Source organism: Aulonocara sp. 'chitande type north' Nkhata Bay, linkage group LG10, assembly GCF_057382095.1.
Source record: "Aulonocara sp. 'chitande type north' Nkhata Bay isolate Kocher_YH1m ecotype deep benthic linkage group LG10, A_spYH_male_GT1.1, whole genome shotgun sequence".
Taxonomy (NCBI): domain Eukaryota; kingdom Metazoa; phylum Chordata; class Actinopteri; order Cichliformes; family Cichlidae; genus Aulonocara; species Aulonocara sp. 'chitande type north' Nkhata Bay.
In genome coordinates, this window is record NC_141353.1 from 34,658,916 (window position 1) to 34,672,729 (window position 13,814).

Consider the following 13,814-nt stretch of genomic DNA (forward strand, 5'->3'; position numbering starts at 1 on the left):
CGAGCCTCGTGAACAGGTGACAATATGGTGTTGTGTTTCCACCAGCACAGTCAATGATAAACACCTGATGCAATGAGAGGCCAAGAACCTGAACAGCTTACCTTCTAAAAACAAGGTGAAGTAAAGGCAAATAGTCTGTATTCTCTTGTGTGAATCCTTTTTTAATGTCACAGAAAAATCCACATACAATACTAAGAAGAGATATTTGATGTGGCTCAGCCAAAACTAGCCTATATAACACTATGTAATGCAGTTTATGTTACTGTTTGTTAAGTCTTATGCCACAAAGATTAAAAATGTTATATTGTTAGTTTCAAAGTAAGAGTTTGTGACCAGTAATAACATTTACAAATGTCATCGTCCTGGTCCCCAAAAGTTTTTGTGGCATAAGCAATCGGGGAATAAAAAAATGCTTTTTTGTAAAAAAAAAAAAAAAAAAAAAAAAAAAGATACATTTTATGCATACATGTATTGATTGTTACATAAACCTATTTTTGGAGGCTTCACACATTTCAATTGATGACCCCAGCCTTATATATATATAAGACTTATATATATATATACATAAGAGCTCAGAAACAAATGATTGCATTTACCGCTTAAAACCAAATATAGAAGGAAGCTGGTGGTTTGTGGGCTGATTATCAGAGAGCATGATTCGAGGTTCAGAAAGAGTTCTCTTTTCCATTCTTGTCTTCAGTTTATTTTCACTTGTGCCCGTGTGAAATATTAACTCATCTTACACTGCAGCCCTGCTTTATAAAGCTGGAACACAAAAATCCATAGTGTGGATGTAGTGTGAGCTGAATTTTTGATTTTGAGTTTATATGTCTTCTTTTTCTTCTTCTTCTTCTTCTTTTTTTTTTTTTATCTTTCTGGCTCCCTTTAGCTGTGGGACTTTAAAACATCCCTTCCAGGTACTTTAGCTGCCAGTGTGCTGGCCTGCTCTAGCCAATTATTTTCTCTGTAGACTTCACAAAGTAATGTCAGATTTCTCCTCTGCCTTCTCCTAATAACTGACAAGGTGTAGAAGGCTAGCATCATTTACTGCTGCCCTGCCTCCCCTCTTCATCTCACCACCCAGGCTTGTTTTGAGTGAGCTCGCTTCTTTCTTTCAGCCACACTCATAGACTTCACTCCACAGCGTGCTTTATTGTACTGCCCTCTTGTGTTCCCATACAATTAGTTTATATCAGCTTTATATGTATATGAATGGGTTCAGACAGGGCCTCACAGAAAGGCTTTAGAAATACATCACATAGCAAGCAGTCACTGTGAGTGCACAAAAACAGTTTTGACTTCATTTGTCTTTGTTGCTGGAAAACTCTATTTTCTTGTGTTATAGAAAGTTACAAACCCAACATAGCTAAGAGTTTCTTTTATTTAGCTTGTTACTGAACCACCTTTTTCTGAGATTCAAGGAGAAAAAATCTCAGAGAAAGCAGCTGGGCCTTTTAGCTGTTCCCAGTCCAGACTGAAAAATGAATACAGTCTGTGCTTTAAGTAAGTGAGGTCACACAGGCACGGAGTAGGTGGTGGTGATTTCTTGCTGTTTATTTGATTTTTAGACACACTGCTTATAGAAAAGAAACACACACACACACACAAGCACACACGCACATAAAATAGGAAACTTGCAATCAACAGAACTATCATTATGCATCAGGTCAAAGTGACATGAGCTCTTATTGTCATGTGCTCTTAGCGCCCTCTTGTGGTGAAGCGACATATATGAATGTTTATGCCAAAACGTAGTTAGAGACTATTCTTAGAAGGATTGTGTCCTTCACTGGCCTGCAAGTGGCAAAGACTGCTCTCAGGGACCTTTAGAAAGAAAGAATACACACACACACACACACACACACACACACACAGACAGACAGACAGACAGACAGACAGACAGACAGATAGATAGATAGATAGATAGATAGATAGATAGATAGATAGATAGATAGATAGATAGATAGATAGATAGATAGATAGATAGATAGATAGATAGATAGATAGATAGATAGATAGATAGATAGATAGATAGATAGATAGATAGATAGATAGATAGATAGATAGATAGATAGACTACCATGACAGAATTTGGAGCTTAACTGGGAGCTTTATGTGCAAGCAAGTTTTTGAATCGGTCAGAAATGGAGACTGTTTGGAGTGTTCTCTTTTAACCTCTAAGTTCCACCCAGAATGCCATGTTTAATCACCAAATAATACAAAGAGAAAAACAGGCTTGTTACCAGTGATGCACAGAATCATCCACCTTGAAAAGCCAGCAGCAGGCTGCTTATGGCAAAAACAATGGCTGCCAATTTTGATCTCCTTAGAGTCGCGGTATCAATCGTAGCCCAGAATTAGGCTGGTACCCAACCAAAGGACGCTCAAACGCAGCAGATAAAGTTTATCTGATAAAGCTAATCTGTATTGACGGCTTGGGTCTACTGTGTATGCCAAGGCCCAGCATGTCTTTGAGCCAAGAGCAATGTTTTCCAGTCTGATCAGCTGAAAAGCGAAATGTGTAGGAATCTGGAAGAAATAACAAGGCGTACTCCAGCAGCCGGAAGACTGATGAGACAGGCAAAATTCAACCTCGCAGCATAGTGAGGGGGAAGCAAAGGATATGGTATCTCTCTCTCTCATCTCAGTGGCACAGACAAGGCAAGGTCAGTGTTAAGGTCAGTGGTTGCAGAATAGGAAGTGGTTAGCAACTGAGAGAATATATGGTGGCAGCCAGTTAGAGAAGAAAGAATGCGAAAAGGAAACAGGAGTGAAAAGGCTGGTTAAATAAACGGAGAGTGAGCCAGAAGGACAGAGAGCAACACTTAGCCAGAGAGGCTTGGTTACCATTCTCAGGCTCTGTGAGGTTTCTAAAAATGTTTTAGGCACACATAAACAAAGTACAAGTGGATAAACATGGGTGAAGTCCATCAGTCCAGTCATCCACAGGCTTCCCGTGTTGTCCGTTAGCAAAGGAAAATGCCGTTAAAAATATCTCATACAGATTTAGAAATATTAACTTTGATTTAAAACAGGTTCCAGCTGAGTAAAGCATAAGTTAACAGCTTCACAATGGGTTTCTGAGAAATCAGGGATGGTCCATCTCTTCTCCAAAAGGCCAACACACACACCTCTCTTCCTACTGCTGACTGTACAGGTAATAGGATTGCTCCTTGTGGTGCTTTTATGCCATTTGTCATCATCTGTAAGACACAGCTCTCTCTCTACAAACAGCAGCCAGAACATTCCAGGGAGCAGCAGGGGCATGAGCTTATCTCCCAGCCCAGTGGAGCAGGTAAATGACGTCGTCATCATCCTCTTGTGTTGGAATCTGATCGGCCTAAAAAGAGACCCAGTTGCAAAAGGGTGGGCTATTAGGGTCAGAAAAATGCAAATTGTCTTTCGTGGAGCTCACTTTTAATGGAGGTGATTCTGGGGGGAAAACGCACTGGAGGATCTTCTGTTCACACACAGTTAGAACAGTTTTTGTAACCTCCAAGGGAATAATCAGTGGACTTTTGAGGTTCTGCAGGTGCTAAGCGGGTATTTTTTGAGAATTTGCCAGCCAAATTAGCATTAGGGCAGCCTTATATGCATAAAGACTTCAAAGTAAATATTACAGGTTCTTTTTTTTTATATGCAATGTCTCTGAATATCGCTGTGGCCCATCTACCTGGAATGCTAGTGCGTAGCCTCTGGCACAGCTTAATTAACTCATCTGTGTGGTTACAGAAGGCATAATGGGGGAGAGAAATCACTCATCACCAGAACATCCTTCCTACTGATCTGACTTCTAACACTTTCTCTGTGTGCTAACAAAGAGACACAAGCCCGGTAATCCTCACAAATCGTGATCAGTTGACAGGGTTTACACACAAACCACCTTTGAAGAGACATACAAATCAATGTGGAGAACAGAAATTTTACTCATTAAATCAATCAGTGGACCACTGGTTAATCCTAGCCAGCTGAAATGGACCTTCAGAAGATGCCAAATTATTCCCGGCAAGATGAAAGAGGTAGTTTAGAGTTTGGTGGGTGGCTAATTCCTGAAATAGGACTGTCAATTATGCATGTTTCAGTCTGGCCCTCTCCCTGCTGCCTGAGAGGTACTTAAGCCGAGCAAAGAAGAAGAAGCACAGAGGAGAGGACACTAGAGGGAGACAATTTGTTCACATCTGCAGCCTTCTCCACAGCTTTCCTCGGGATTCTGAATTCCACTGTAATAGGCCCTCTGGAGAAAAGCACCCAATCCACAGTGATCAATATGAAATCATTCACCAGATCCAAAGGATAATATTAAACACATTTAGGATGTGTCTGGATAGTTTCCCTAAGAAATTCCTGTTAGACAGAAAGTGCTTTGATTTGTCTTTTGATTTTTATTCGCAAAACATGCAGGCTAAATTACATGTGGTGAACCTCACATGTAAAAAAAAAAAATTGCCCCACAGACTTACAGTTTCAATTTCAATACATCCGTATTAGATGTCGTTCCTGGTGTTTGTGGCAAAAAAAAAAGCCTCTTTGAAATCTGAAAGAATTTTTTTACATAGATATCTTGGTGGAGAAAGGGGTTACACATGATGGAAGAACAATTTCTCCAAGGTCAAGTGAAGCTTCTGAGGGTGTAAAGTGATTACTGCAACAGGAAACAGGATGCCTCTTCTCAAAACAGCATCTCATAACACTGTCAGTGAGTCTGTTGCTTCTCTCACTTTCTTTTCCCCCCTCAGCTCTTTCACACACTATCAAGTTTACTTCTTTCTCAATCCCCAAATCCTCCACTCTTTATGCAGAGGCTCGGTTAGTTACAAGCTTCTTCTTTCTTTTTTTTCCTCCCTTCGCATGCTGAATTTGCTCTCTATTGAGAAGCTGTTCATCTTTCAGAACTGAACAGTTACACCAATGCAAATGCAGGATTGAAGAAATCTTGAATTGCCCTTGAAGCTCCAGCAAATGACGATGAGCTCAAAGCATGCAGGATGCAAATATATCTTAAAAGACTTTGTCCCTGCGTTAATCAAAGCGTCTTCAACTGCTTCAACCTTCTTCTTTTTTTCCCGTTTTCCTTTCTATTTGTCATAACGTGAGCGCCCAAGTAATGGAACCACTGCTCGGCATCATTTTCAAGGAAATTTGTTCACACGTAGGCCACTTTGTTGCAGGATATAACCCCTCTCTTTCTTCCTCACCCACGACTAAACACTCAGCTGCTCCAAAAGCACTGCTGTCAAGTTGCTTAAAGAGCTACAAACATTTTAGGCGCTTTCATCAGGCGGTGCTGGCTGCTCCGATTAAAGGAGAACACTGTTCAATTTAAAACAATCTATATGTGCTTTTCCTTCACTGAGTGTTAAAAAAAGATCTGGACACAGAAGCCCCCTGTGAGCGTTACCCCACGGAGATCCAAAGGATTTCGGCTCGTCTGCTTACAGGTTGCTTTGGCGCCAAATCTGGTCGGCAATGGATCGATGAGACGTTGCGAAACAGCACACCCGCCGTACCCTTTTCTGTCACATTTAACTCGCCTCTCTTCATGCCGTAACAACCGCGGATGGAAAGGCAATAATGCTGTTGTTCACAAAACAGAATAATTCACAACTGCACCGTGAAGCCCGGGCCTCCAGTGTTTTTGTTTGAGCATGAAACAGAAGTTGCTCTTCATGTGTTAAATCCACTGTGATTTTTGCACACCTTGTGATGGGGCTTTTAAGCCCGTTGTTCCTCCGAGCTCATATTCCACATCAATTTATAACCCAACCACCCACCCTCCGCTAACTTTTCCTCTGTTCAGCTGCTGGGTGGATGCGATTTTCTTGCACTCACGTTTCAGGCACGTCTTTCAGGAGACCGCTGCGCATATGACAACGGTAAAGCAATCATAAATGCATCAGCAAATGGCATGGGACAAAAACAATGGTGCAAATAAGGCATAATAAGTAATAGTCTTTCACACAAGGTGTCATATTTCCATTTTCTTTGACACTCGCATACTACAAGGAATTACTGGCATTTGCTTTCGTACCTTTGTTTTGGAGATACAGACAGCTGCAATGTGGAGAGTCCCCTAACTAATGACAGACTTATAGCTGTTCAACTGACAAAAGTGTTGTTATTTGGGTTTTATCTAAGTCATTGTTTCAAAAACATGCTGCCTGGCCAGATAAGAAATTCCCTCTGGTAGAACCCTGAACACTCAGCAAAGACAGGCCTATTCAAAAAAAAAAAGTCACTGACTGTGAATAATAAAATAGGATAGCTAGTCATTTCCCAGAGAGTATGAGGCATCTTCTTGGCTCATATCAATGAAAACTGCGGTCATTTAATATTGTCAGCTTGACATCTCTGAACAGCAATCAGACAAATGTATAATATATAACTGAAACAGATTGGACATGTATTTTTTATTGTGTTCTATTGATAGCACGTTGCGCAATTAATGCATAGGCCCATATCTTAAAATATCTTAAAAATGTCTTTTGCACTCATTTATTCTTAATTTCTTAGCCTGCTTTGTCATCACCTTCTTCAAGGTCATGAGGGGGCAGAGCAAGCTTATCTCCACATACACTGCACAGAGAGCAGGGCTAGCAGCTCATTAGAGGTTATCTACGTGGATGGATCTATAATTGCATCACTGTATGTAAGGATACAAGCCTTTATTGATCTCCATGGGAAAATTTCTTTGTTGGCTGTAGTAATGAATGTAGTAGTTGAAGGTGAGACCCCACCATCAGCTACAGAGGCTCTTCCTCAGAGAAGAGGAAGAGCCTCTGGAACATGTTTAAATAACTTTCTTTAAGCCCTCCTGGAAACACGTTTTAAATTCAGATTTTTTTGCCTATTCTGAGCCTCGTTTGAGCATTTTTTAAAAACATTATAACATGTGAGCACAACCTTGCTTGTTTGCTTGTACAGCAGGATTGCATGGATCATGTCTGAAGGGTCCATTTGCAAAGACGTCAATAATTTTAATGCATCAACTAAAAATAACTATATTGACATCTTAGTAGTAATAATGTATAACAAATCATCTTGCAAAGACGAATCTGGCCACCGGTAACATTTATTATACTTATATTATTCAGTTATTGGCGCTCAAATATTCTTCACTTCGAAAAAAATGATGCCCCCGTGCACCTGCACAATACTTATTTTACACTTAGACCACACTCTTTGCTGCTCCCTGTCGAATTAAACCCTGCTTATTTCTCAGTAGACACTTAAAAGTCGCGACCATATGTTATGTTTTATTATTAAAATAGTGACTGTCCCACTTTTTTACGTCTTTCTAGCGCACTAGATTACACGGCGGAAGAATAACAAACGGTTGTAATTAATAAGAACAAAAAAATAATGTCTGCATGTCGCTTTTGCTTTTGCAAGCCTTACCTTTCAGTGGTAAAACAATTTGTAAACAGTATTAATTAAAAATAACATTTCTCATGCTATGTGTCCACTGGCGTAGAAGAGCAATAAGCCACTTTCACCTCTAGTGGCTTATTGCTTAATTAAATGACAAATCGGAGGATTGGTTTGCAGATTGCCTGAATTGACGTCAATTGGATTGGTTAGGTGACAGAGCCAGGCTCCGCCCCCTGTGGGCCAAGGTAGAGCATGCTGAGAGAGGGAGGAGGGAGCAGGGGGCTGAGCTGATCCCACGTGTGACGCTTTCATTCCCGGCTCAGTAATATTCTCATAGCGGGGCTTTGCATATCTCCTGCCGTATCTGTGCGTGTCTGTCACTGTTACTGTAGTCCCAGCCTATAGTTTGGAATAGATATGGAAGGAGACGGGAGTCAAGCCACATCCGGAAGCCTAAATGATTCACAACATGACCCGGGGTAAGGATATATTTCTAAATTTAATCCTTAGGTACGATTTTTTTTCATGTTACAACATCTTGGAGAGGACTTCGACTGCCGTGCTGGATTCGTCCCCCCTCCCGCACCCCCCTCCCAACAGTACGCACTTAAACCGGGCACGGGTCTGTTTCCAGATGCAGTTTTAAAAGACCTCCGCTCCGTAGCAAAGAGTGGCCTGCCCCTTTTATGTAGCCAGAGTGTAATTACTAAGCGCGAATGTGTTTTCATAGTCTTCCTTTATCCTTTAAGGTCGCTTTTAGAAGTAGTTAGTCGTCAAAATGGCCGAACTGACATCTGGACTCACTTCTGTTGTGTTTTCCCCTTACAGTAAAATGTTTATCGGTGGCCTCAGCTGGCAAACCTCACCAGGTGAGACTGTTATTCTCTTTTACACCGTAACCAGCATTTCTTGTTGTTTTTTTTCTTTTCCCCCCCTCTGTCGCTGTGACTGAGTGCTCGCTGTAGCTGCTGGCGGCGGTGTATGTGCGAATGTGCACTGTGCAGTAGTGTACTGTATGGGATATCTCAGTAGTGTGTGCGCACGATGTTATTTTTGATCTCCGTCCATCTGAAGTCCTCTATTCGACCCCTATGCGCATCGCGGGGTATTTTTGAAATACAGTGACAACAGCATGTCCATATGTTTCTGTCAAAATGACCCGACATATTTTTTTTCTTCTTCTCTCTATTCACAGACAGCCTTAGAGACTATTTTAGTAAATTCGGAGAAATAAGAGAATGTATGGTGATGAGAGACCCCACGACAAAACGTTCAAGGTAAATACAGGGCTTTTCTTACTTTTCCCTTTCCAGTGCACATAGCGATATCGCTTTACTTTGACCGTGCTCAGTGTTTAATCCAGCGTGTATGTGTGTTTTGTGTGCCCGCGCGCCCATGTGTTCGTGTTCTCGCGCGCGTATGTCTGTGTGTGTACGTGTGTGTGTGTCCCCGTGCGCGCGCGCCTGCGTGTGGTTTCACAGCAAGCCAGATAAGCTTAAATGCTCACTGCTGTAAAGCTGCGGCCGAATGCAATTTGACATTGACTTTGTGACTGCACCACAGTTTTTTTTTTTTGCTGTGTGTGTCTAGTCGCCTCATATTGTAACGTAGCAAATAATGATGAGCACTGTCCTCAGTTTTGTTTTTGTTTTTTGTGTTTTTGCTTTTCCCAAAATCTGCCACAGGACTGGTCGTAATCTGGATTAGAAATGTATATTTGCAGAGAAATGTTGTTGTGGCTCATAGGGATTGTTGTTCACACTGTTAATGCAGGTTTATTATTTGCAAGTTGCATGTTAAATTTATATTTGCAAGGGGTGGGGGTGTAATTTTTTAATATGTATGCAATGTTAAATTATTATTAACACGTCTGTTCTTGTCCTCTCTGTGTCTTTGTTTTGCAGAGGATTTGGGTTTGTTACATTTACAGATGCTGCCAGTGTAGATAAAGTCTTAGCTCAACAACACCACGAATTAGACTCAAAGACGGTGAGTTGATTTCATTTGTTCTTACACCAGAGTTCATTTCACGTTTTGTGTTTACGCTGCTCTGCCAACTGAGACTTTTTACTGCCTAAGTAGGGCCTTGTGGGTGGTGCGGTAGGCGAGGGGGGGGGGGGGACACTTCTTAGGTTGACAGGCTGTGTCGATCAAGGTCACGCACAGTGGCTAAATGTGTGCTGGTCTCTTCCACAGAGAGCCTGGCAATAAAATAAAACACAACTCTGGGGTGAATATTACATGTGTTCACTTTTACTTCTCTGGCTGAATGGGGCCAGACACGCCCCCTTCTTTGCTGCAGCCACATGTGGCAGTGTGCCTATATCTCATGTGGACACACAAGGGCGTGCTGTCTCAGGACTGCTGCCTTGCTGCTGTTTGATCCAGCAGATATTGTATCATATCGTGCCCGATTAGCAGATACTTTGAGTCTGAAAGGTTTGAGCCCTATATTAGAGATTAAACAAATTAAATATAAATTAATACATTTTTAAGCTGCCAGTATATTCAAACTAATTACTGTAATGTATGATAATCAGAATACATAAATGCATTAGTGAGGTAACAATCAGTCAGGAGTATCGTGTCAAATACTTTAAGAGTGCATGTGTAGTTTTTAAAGAGTTGTCTGATTTACTTAAGTAAGGTCATTAATCCAGTGCACATATACATACACTCATGCACTTAGGTTTAATGACTGCCAAGCATTCTGAAATTTGTTGAAATTCGTCACCAGAGGAATAATTAAAGATTATACGATGCGCTGGATTAGATATGGTTCAGCTGCAATTATATTTTATCGAATCCAGATATGCCAGCAATAGTTACAGTAATGGAATGGTGCATATCGAGGAAATGTACTGTGCGCGCTCCCTCGGCTGAAGCCAACTTTACACTGGGAGGAAATATTTTTTTAAGGATTTTGGAAGATAAATAGATTATACTTCAGGTAGCAGTGTATAATAATGTGCAATCTACAAGTCTGCGTAGGATAAGGCAAGTAATGTAAATGTAAGAATTCACTGCTCATTCCTGAGCTTGAGTGTGATTGGCACAGAGCTGAGAAACCTGCTGTTTGTTGGGTGGCAGACCTTACTTTATATTCCTTCCAATTTTTTCTAAGCTGCGAGGTTTGTAATAATGTGGCTGCTCATATTATTGCTATTATTATTATTATTTTGAATATTCTTTTTATAATCATTATTATTGTCATTATTTTTGGGGAGCTTTTTTGGATTCTTCAGAGGGTTTATGGGGGGGGGGGGGTTCGTTTTTCTGTTAGTCTAAAAATAAGCAATTTGCCTTCATCAAAAAAGGCACATAACACACACTTGTACTTAAAATTTTTTAGTGCGTGTGATTTTTTTTTTTTTCTTCAGCCTATTAGATATTTTGTGTTATGCTTTTTTTTTTTTTTTAAGTTTCCGGTAATCTCTCATTCACCTCGTGCTTAGTGTTTATATGTTATGTCTTCACTGCTATCAGCTCTGTTACTGTGTTATGCAAATGAGGGAGACAAGGACACTCGGTGGGGTTATGTTGTGACGTAGCAACTATAGAGCAAGGGCAAGGTTTTTTAGCATTAAAATGACCGTTAAGTCAGGCCGATGACATTGCAAAACTTGCAGAACCTCTTCAGAGGGGAATACTTATAAGCACTTTACGGGGGCTGCTTGAAGGGTTGGAGATATAAACATACTTTGATGCAGAATCTAGAGCAGTTTGATAACTTCAAGTCTGACATTTTGAATGAGCAGCTTTGTGACAGCTTGACAGCATATATATTTACAGCAAAGGTCATGGGGGGTATGAATAACGGAGGAGAGCACGTAAATATATATGCTTACACCTGAGAGTTGGCCTGTGCTGCAGCAGTCTATTACTGATGTCTGATAAATAGAGCAGTTGTTGCTTTAATTGCCTTGCCCAAAGGCACTTTGAGAGCAGTGCCAGCAGGAAACAGTTTAATTTCTTGTGTATTTTTAATACCGCTAACATATGTTACAATATTCATGGGATTACATTAATGACCTGTTAAAATTGCAGTCTCAAACCACTTGTGTTACAGCTGATTTCTTGATTGCAAAAAAGCTCCTTTTTTTGCCCACAAGAAAAATCGGTTGGTTCTTTTTTTTTTTCTTTTCTTTTTTTTTTTAGATTGTAATATTTAGACTATTTGTAGGCAGAATTTAATCCCAGTATTAAAACAATGTGGGACCTCTTATGTATAATAATTGAGTTAAATAGTATTTTCTCTTGCTCTGCTAAAGTATAATAACTGTCGTGCAGCAACACTAAATCTTGTTATCTGTTGCATGTCTGTATAGCAAGTTATGGATACACTTTGTTCTTTGGCTACAGATATGCACACAAACAGTGGTATTATGTCACACGTATTGTAGGCTTTAGATCACATTTGGCACACTTATAATTGAGATTTGAAATGCACGAGAACTGAATGGTGACATTTTAAAGTCTGACATTGAATCATCATTAAGCCTGAATAGTGGCCTGTGTGAAATCATTATGCTTTGGAAGTGAATTATTTTAGTAATTTTGGTGATGTTTTTTTCCCCCTTGATTGTTAGATAGTATACAATAGACAGCTGACAGGAAATGAGGCGATAGACCTGGCCAGACTCGATCAGGCAGTTTTGTGATTGCATGGTCGATGTCTTAACTCGGGCTGTAAGAGCATAAGATAATCATTTAGGGACCCCGACTATATTAAAAAACAAAAGAAGCCAGTTTTGTTTTGCATACTCGCCTCTTGTTGCTGGTGGCGTTGTAGTTTTTCATCGCACCCATAAATCTGAAAATATGGATGATACTGAAAATCCTGTAATAATGGAGGTAATCAATAGCTTTAGTAAAATAAAGTGTAGCAGATTGTTGTTTTGTTTGTGTTTTCTTGCTGGACATTTTTATCACTGGCTGAGTGTTTGACGGCATAATTGACAAACCAACGATTCTGCTGACTCAAATGCATGCAGACATTTATATTTCCCAGCTGCTAACGTGCTGTTGTTTACCCGTCAGTGTGCAGTAGAAGATTACAAACCTAAGGCGGCTGTCTGTATCGTCTTTCTCACCATTAGTCACTGCGCTGTATCTGCGGTGCTGTTGTATATCTTAACATTCACACTATCAAGATCGCATTGCATTAGGATCTATCATATCTCTGAGAAAGTTGCTCAGTGGCAATGGGGGAAAAATGAACCGGTCCAGCAAATATGGATGGTCTTGATGTGTTTGCAGATGTTGGGTTGATACAGGTCTCCCTCGTTTGCAGTGCCTGAACGAATCCTTAGTGGTTTGTCTGTCCTCGGTAACCTTGGAAAAAAGTCAGAATGGCTGAAGGTGCAATGACAGGAAGTTAGGTCGTATTAGCTGTGTAGTGAAAGTGTAAAGCCAAAATCATATGGATGTTTTTAGCTCTGTTATTTTAAATCTAATATTTTTTCAGTATTACATCAGTGTCACAAACACAAACGCAGATGGTATTTTATTTAGTCTGATGTACTTTTAGATCAACTGCAAACCCCACTTTGATTTAAACATAAAATTTCCCTAGTGTTGAGATCAGGAGTGCTATAGAATCAGTTTTACTCCCAACTTAAAGAAGACAGGCACACCAACGCTGGTTTCATATGCTTCTTTATTTGGTATTAATGTTTTCTTTTGACTGTGTGCTCTACTTTTTGTCCGGTTATGAAAACACTCTAGCCTAGAATGAATGTGAATGAGACATATGGGGAAGCAAAGCCTGGGGGCTTCAAAACACACATGCTGGTAATTCAGAACATATTTACCATTTTTCATGATGCTTTGTTCAGTTTATAAATGTACAACTCAGAGCATCTGTTGCTGAAGATGTTTCAAGTCAGGCCTGTATGAAGAAGGACATCATCAATTTTTATCTCAGACATAACAGTATATTGATTTGAGCGATATAAATCTTTTATTCTTATGTGAAGTTGTTACAAAGGCATATATGGGTTTATTTTTTTTAATGTAAGATTTGATGGTGTGATACCATGTTTGGGGTTTCTGAGCTTAATTCACTTCAACCAGTAAAACCCAATGATATATGTAGTCACCCCCCCACCCCCGGAATCTATTTTTAATTTTTTTTGTCTTGGGTAAATCCAGCCTTTATAAAGTCACCTATGCTTGAGGTTTAGGAGAAGCCAAAAAAAAAAAAAAAACAGCCCAAGAGCAAATGAGGAGAAAGGACAGGGAAGAGCAGCTGTTCCAGACAAATCTGAGCTTCATTCATCAGATAGGGTTAGGAAGTAAAGTCAAATCAGTGAGCTAAACTGACTCGCTCTTGTTTAAGTATAGCAGGTGCTCCATCTTCCGCGGTTAATTATGGCTGAAGGCGTTATTAGTTCTTTCTGTATCTGTTTCTGTCTCCTGTCCGCTCCTACAGGTCATCAGAGGTT

At 40.2% G+C, this 13,814-nt stretch overlaps 1 protein-coding gene across 8 annotated transcripts in view; it reads left to right on the plus strand.

Annotated features, from left to right (window-relative positions):
- The first annotated feature begins 7,642 nt into the window (after window positions 1-7,642).
- Window positions 7,643-13,814, plus strand: part of LOC147321283 (RNA-binding protein Musashi homolog 2) — a 277,095-nt gene continuing 270,923 nt past the window's right edge. For 3 of the 8 annotated variants that reach the window (XM_086309659.1, XM_086309661.1, XM_086309662.1), the window contains exons 1-4: window positions 7,644-7,847; window positions 8,197-8,237; window positions 8,564-8,645; window positions 9,273-9,357. In XM_086309659.1, coding sequence (XP_086165785.1) covers window positions 7,786-7,847; window positions 8,197-8,237; window positions 8,564-8,645; window positions 9,273-9,357 — 270 coding nt within the window. In that variant the 5' untranslated portion in view covers window positions 7,644-7,785. Of the gene's footprint in view, window positions 7,848-8,196; window positions 8,238-8,563; window positions 8,646-9,272; window positions 9,358-13,814 lie in introns of all 8 variants that reach the window. The other 5 variants (XM_086309663.1, XM_086309664.1, XM_086309666.1 and 2 more) reach the window with 3 other exon arrangements.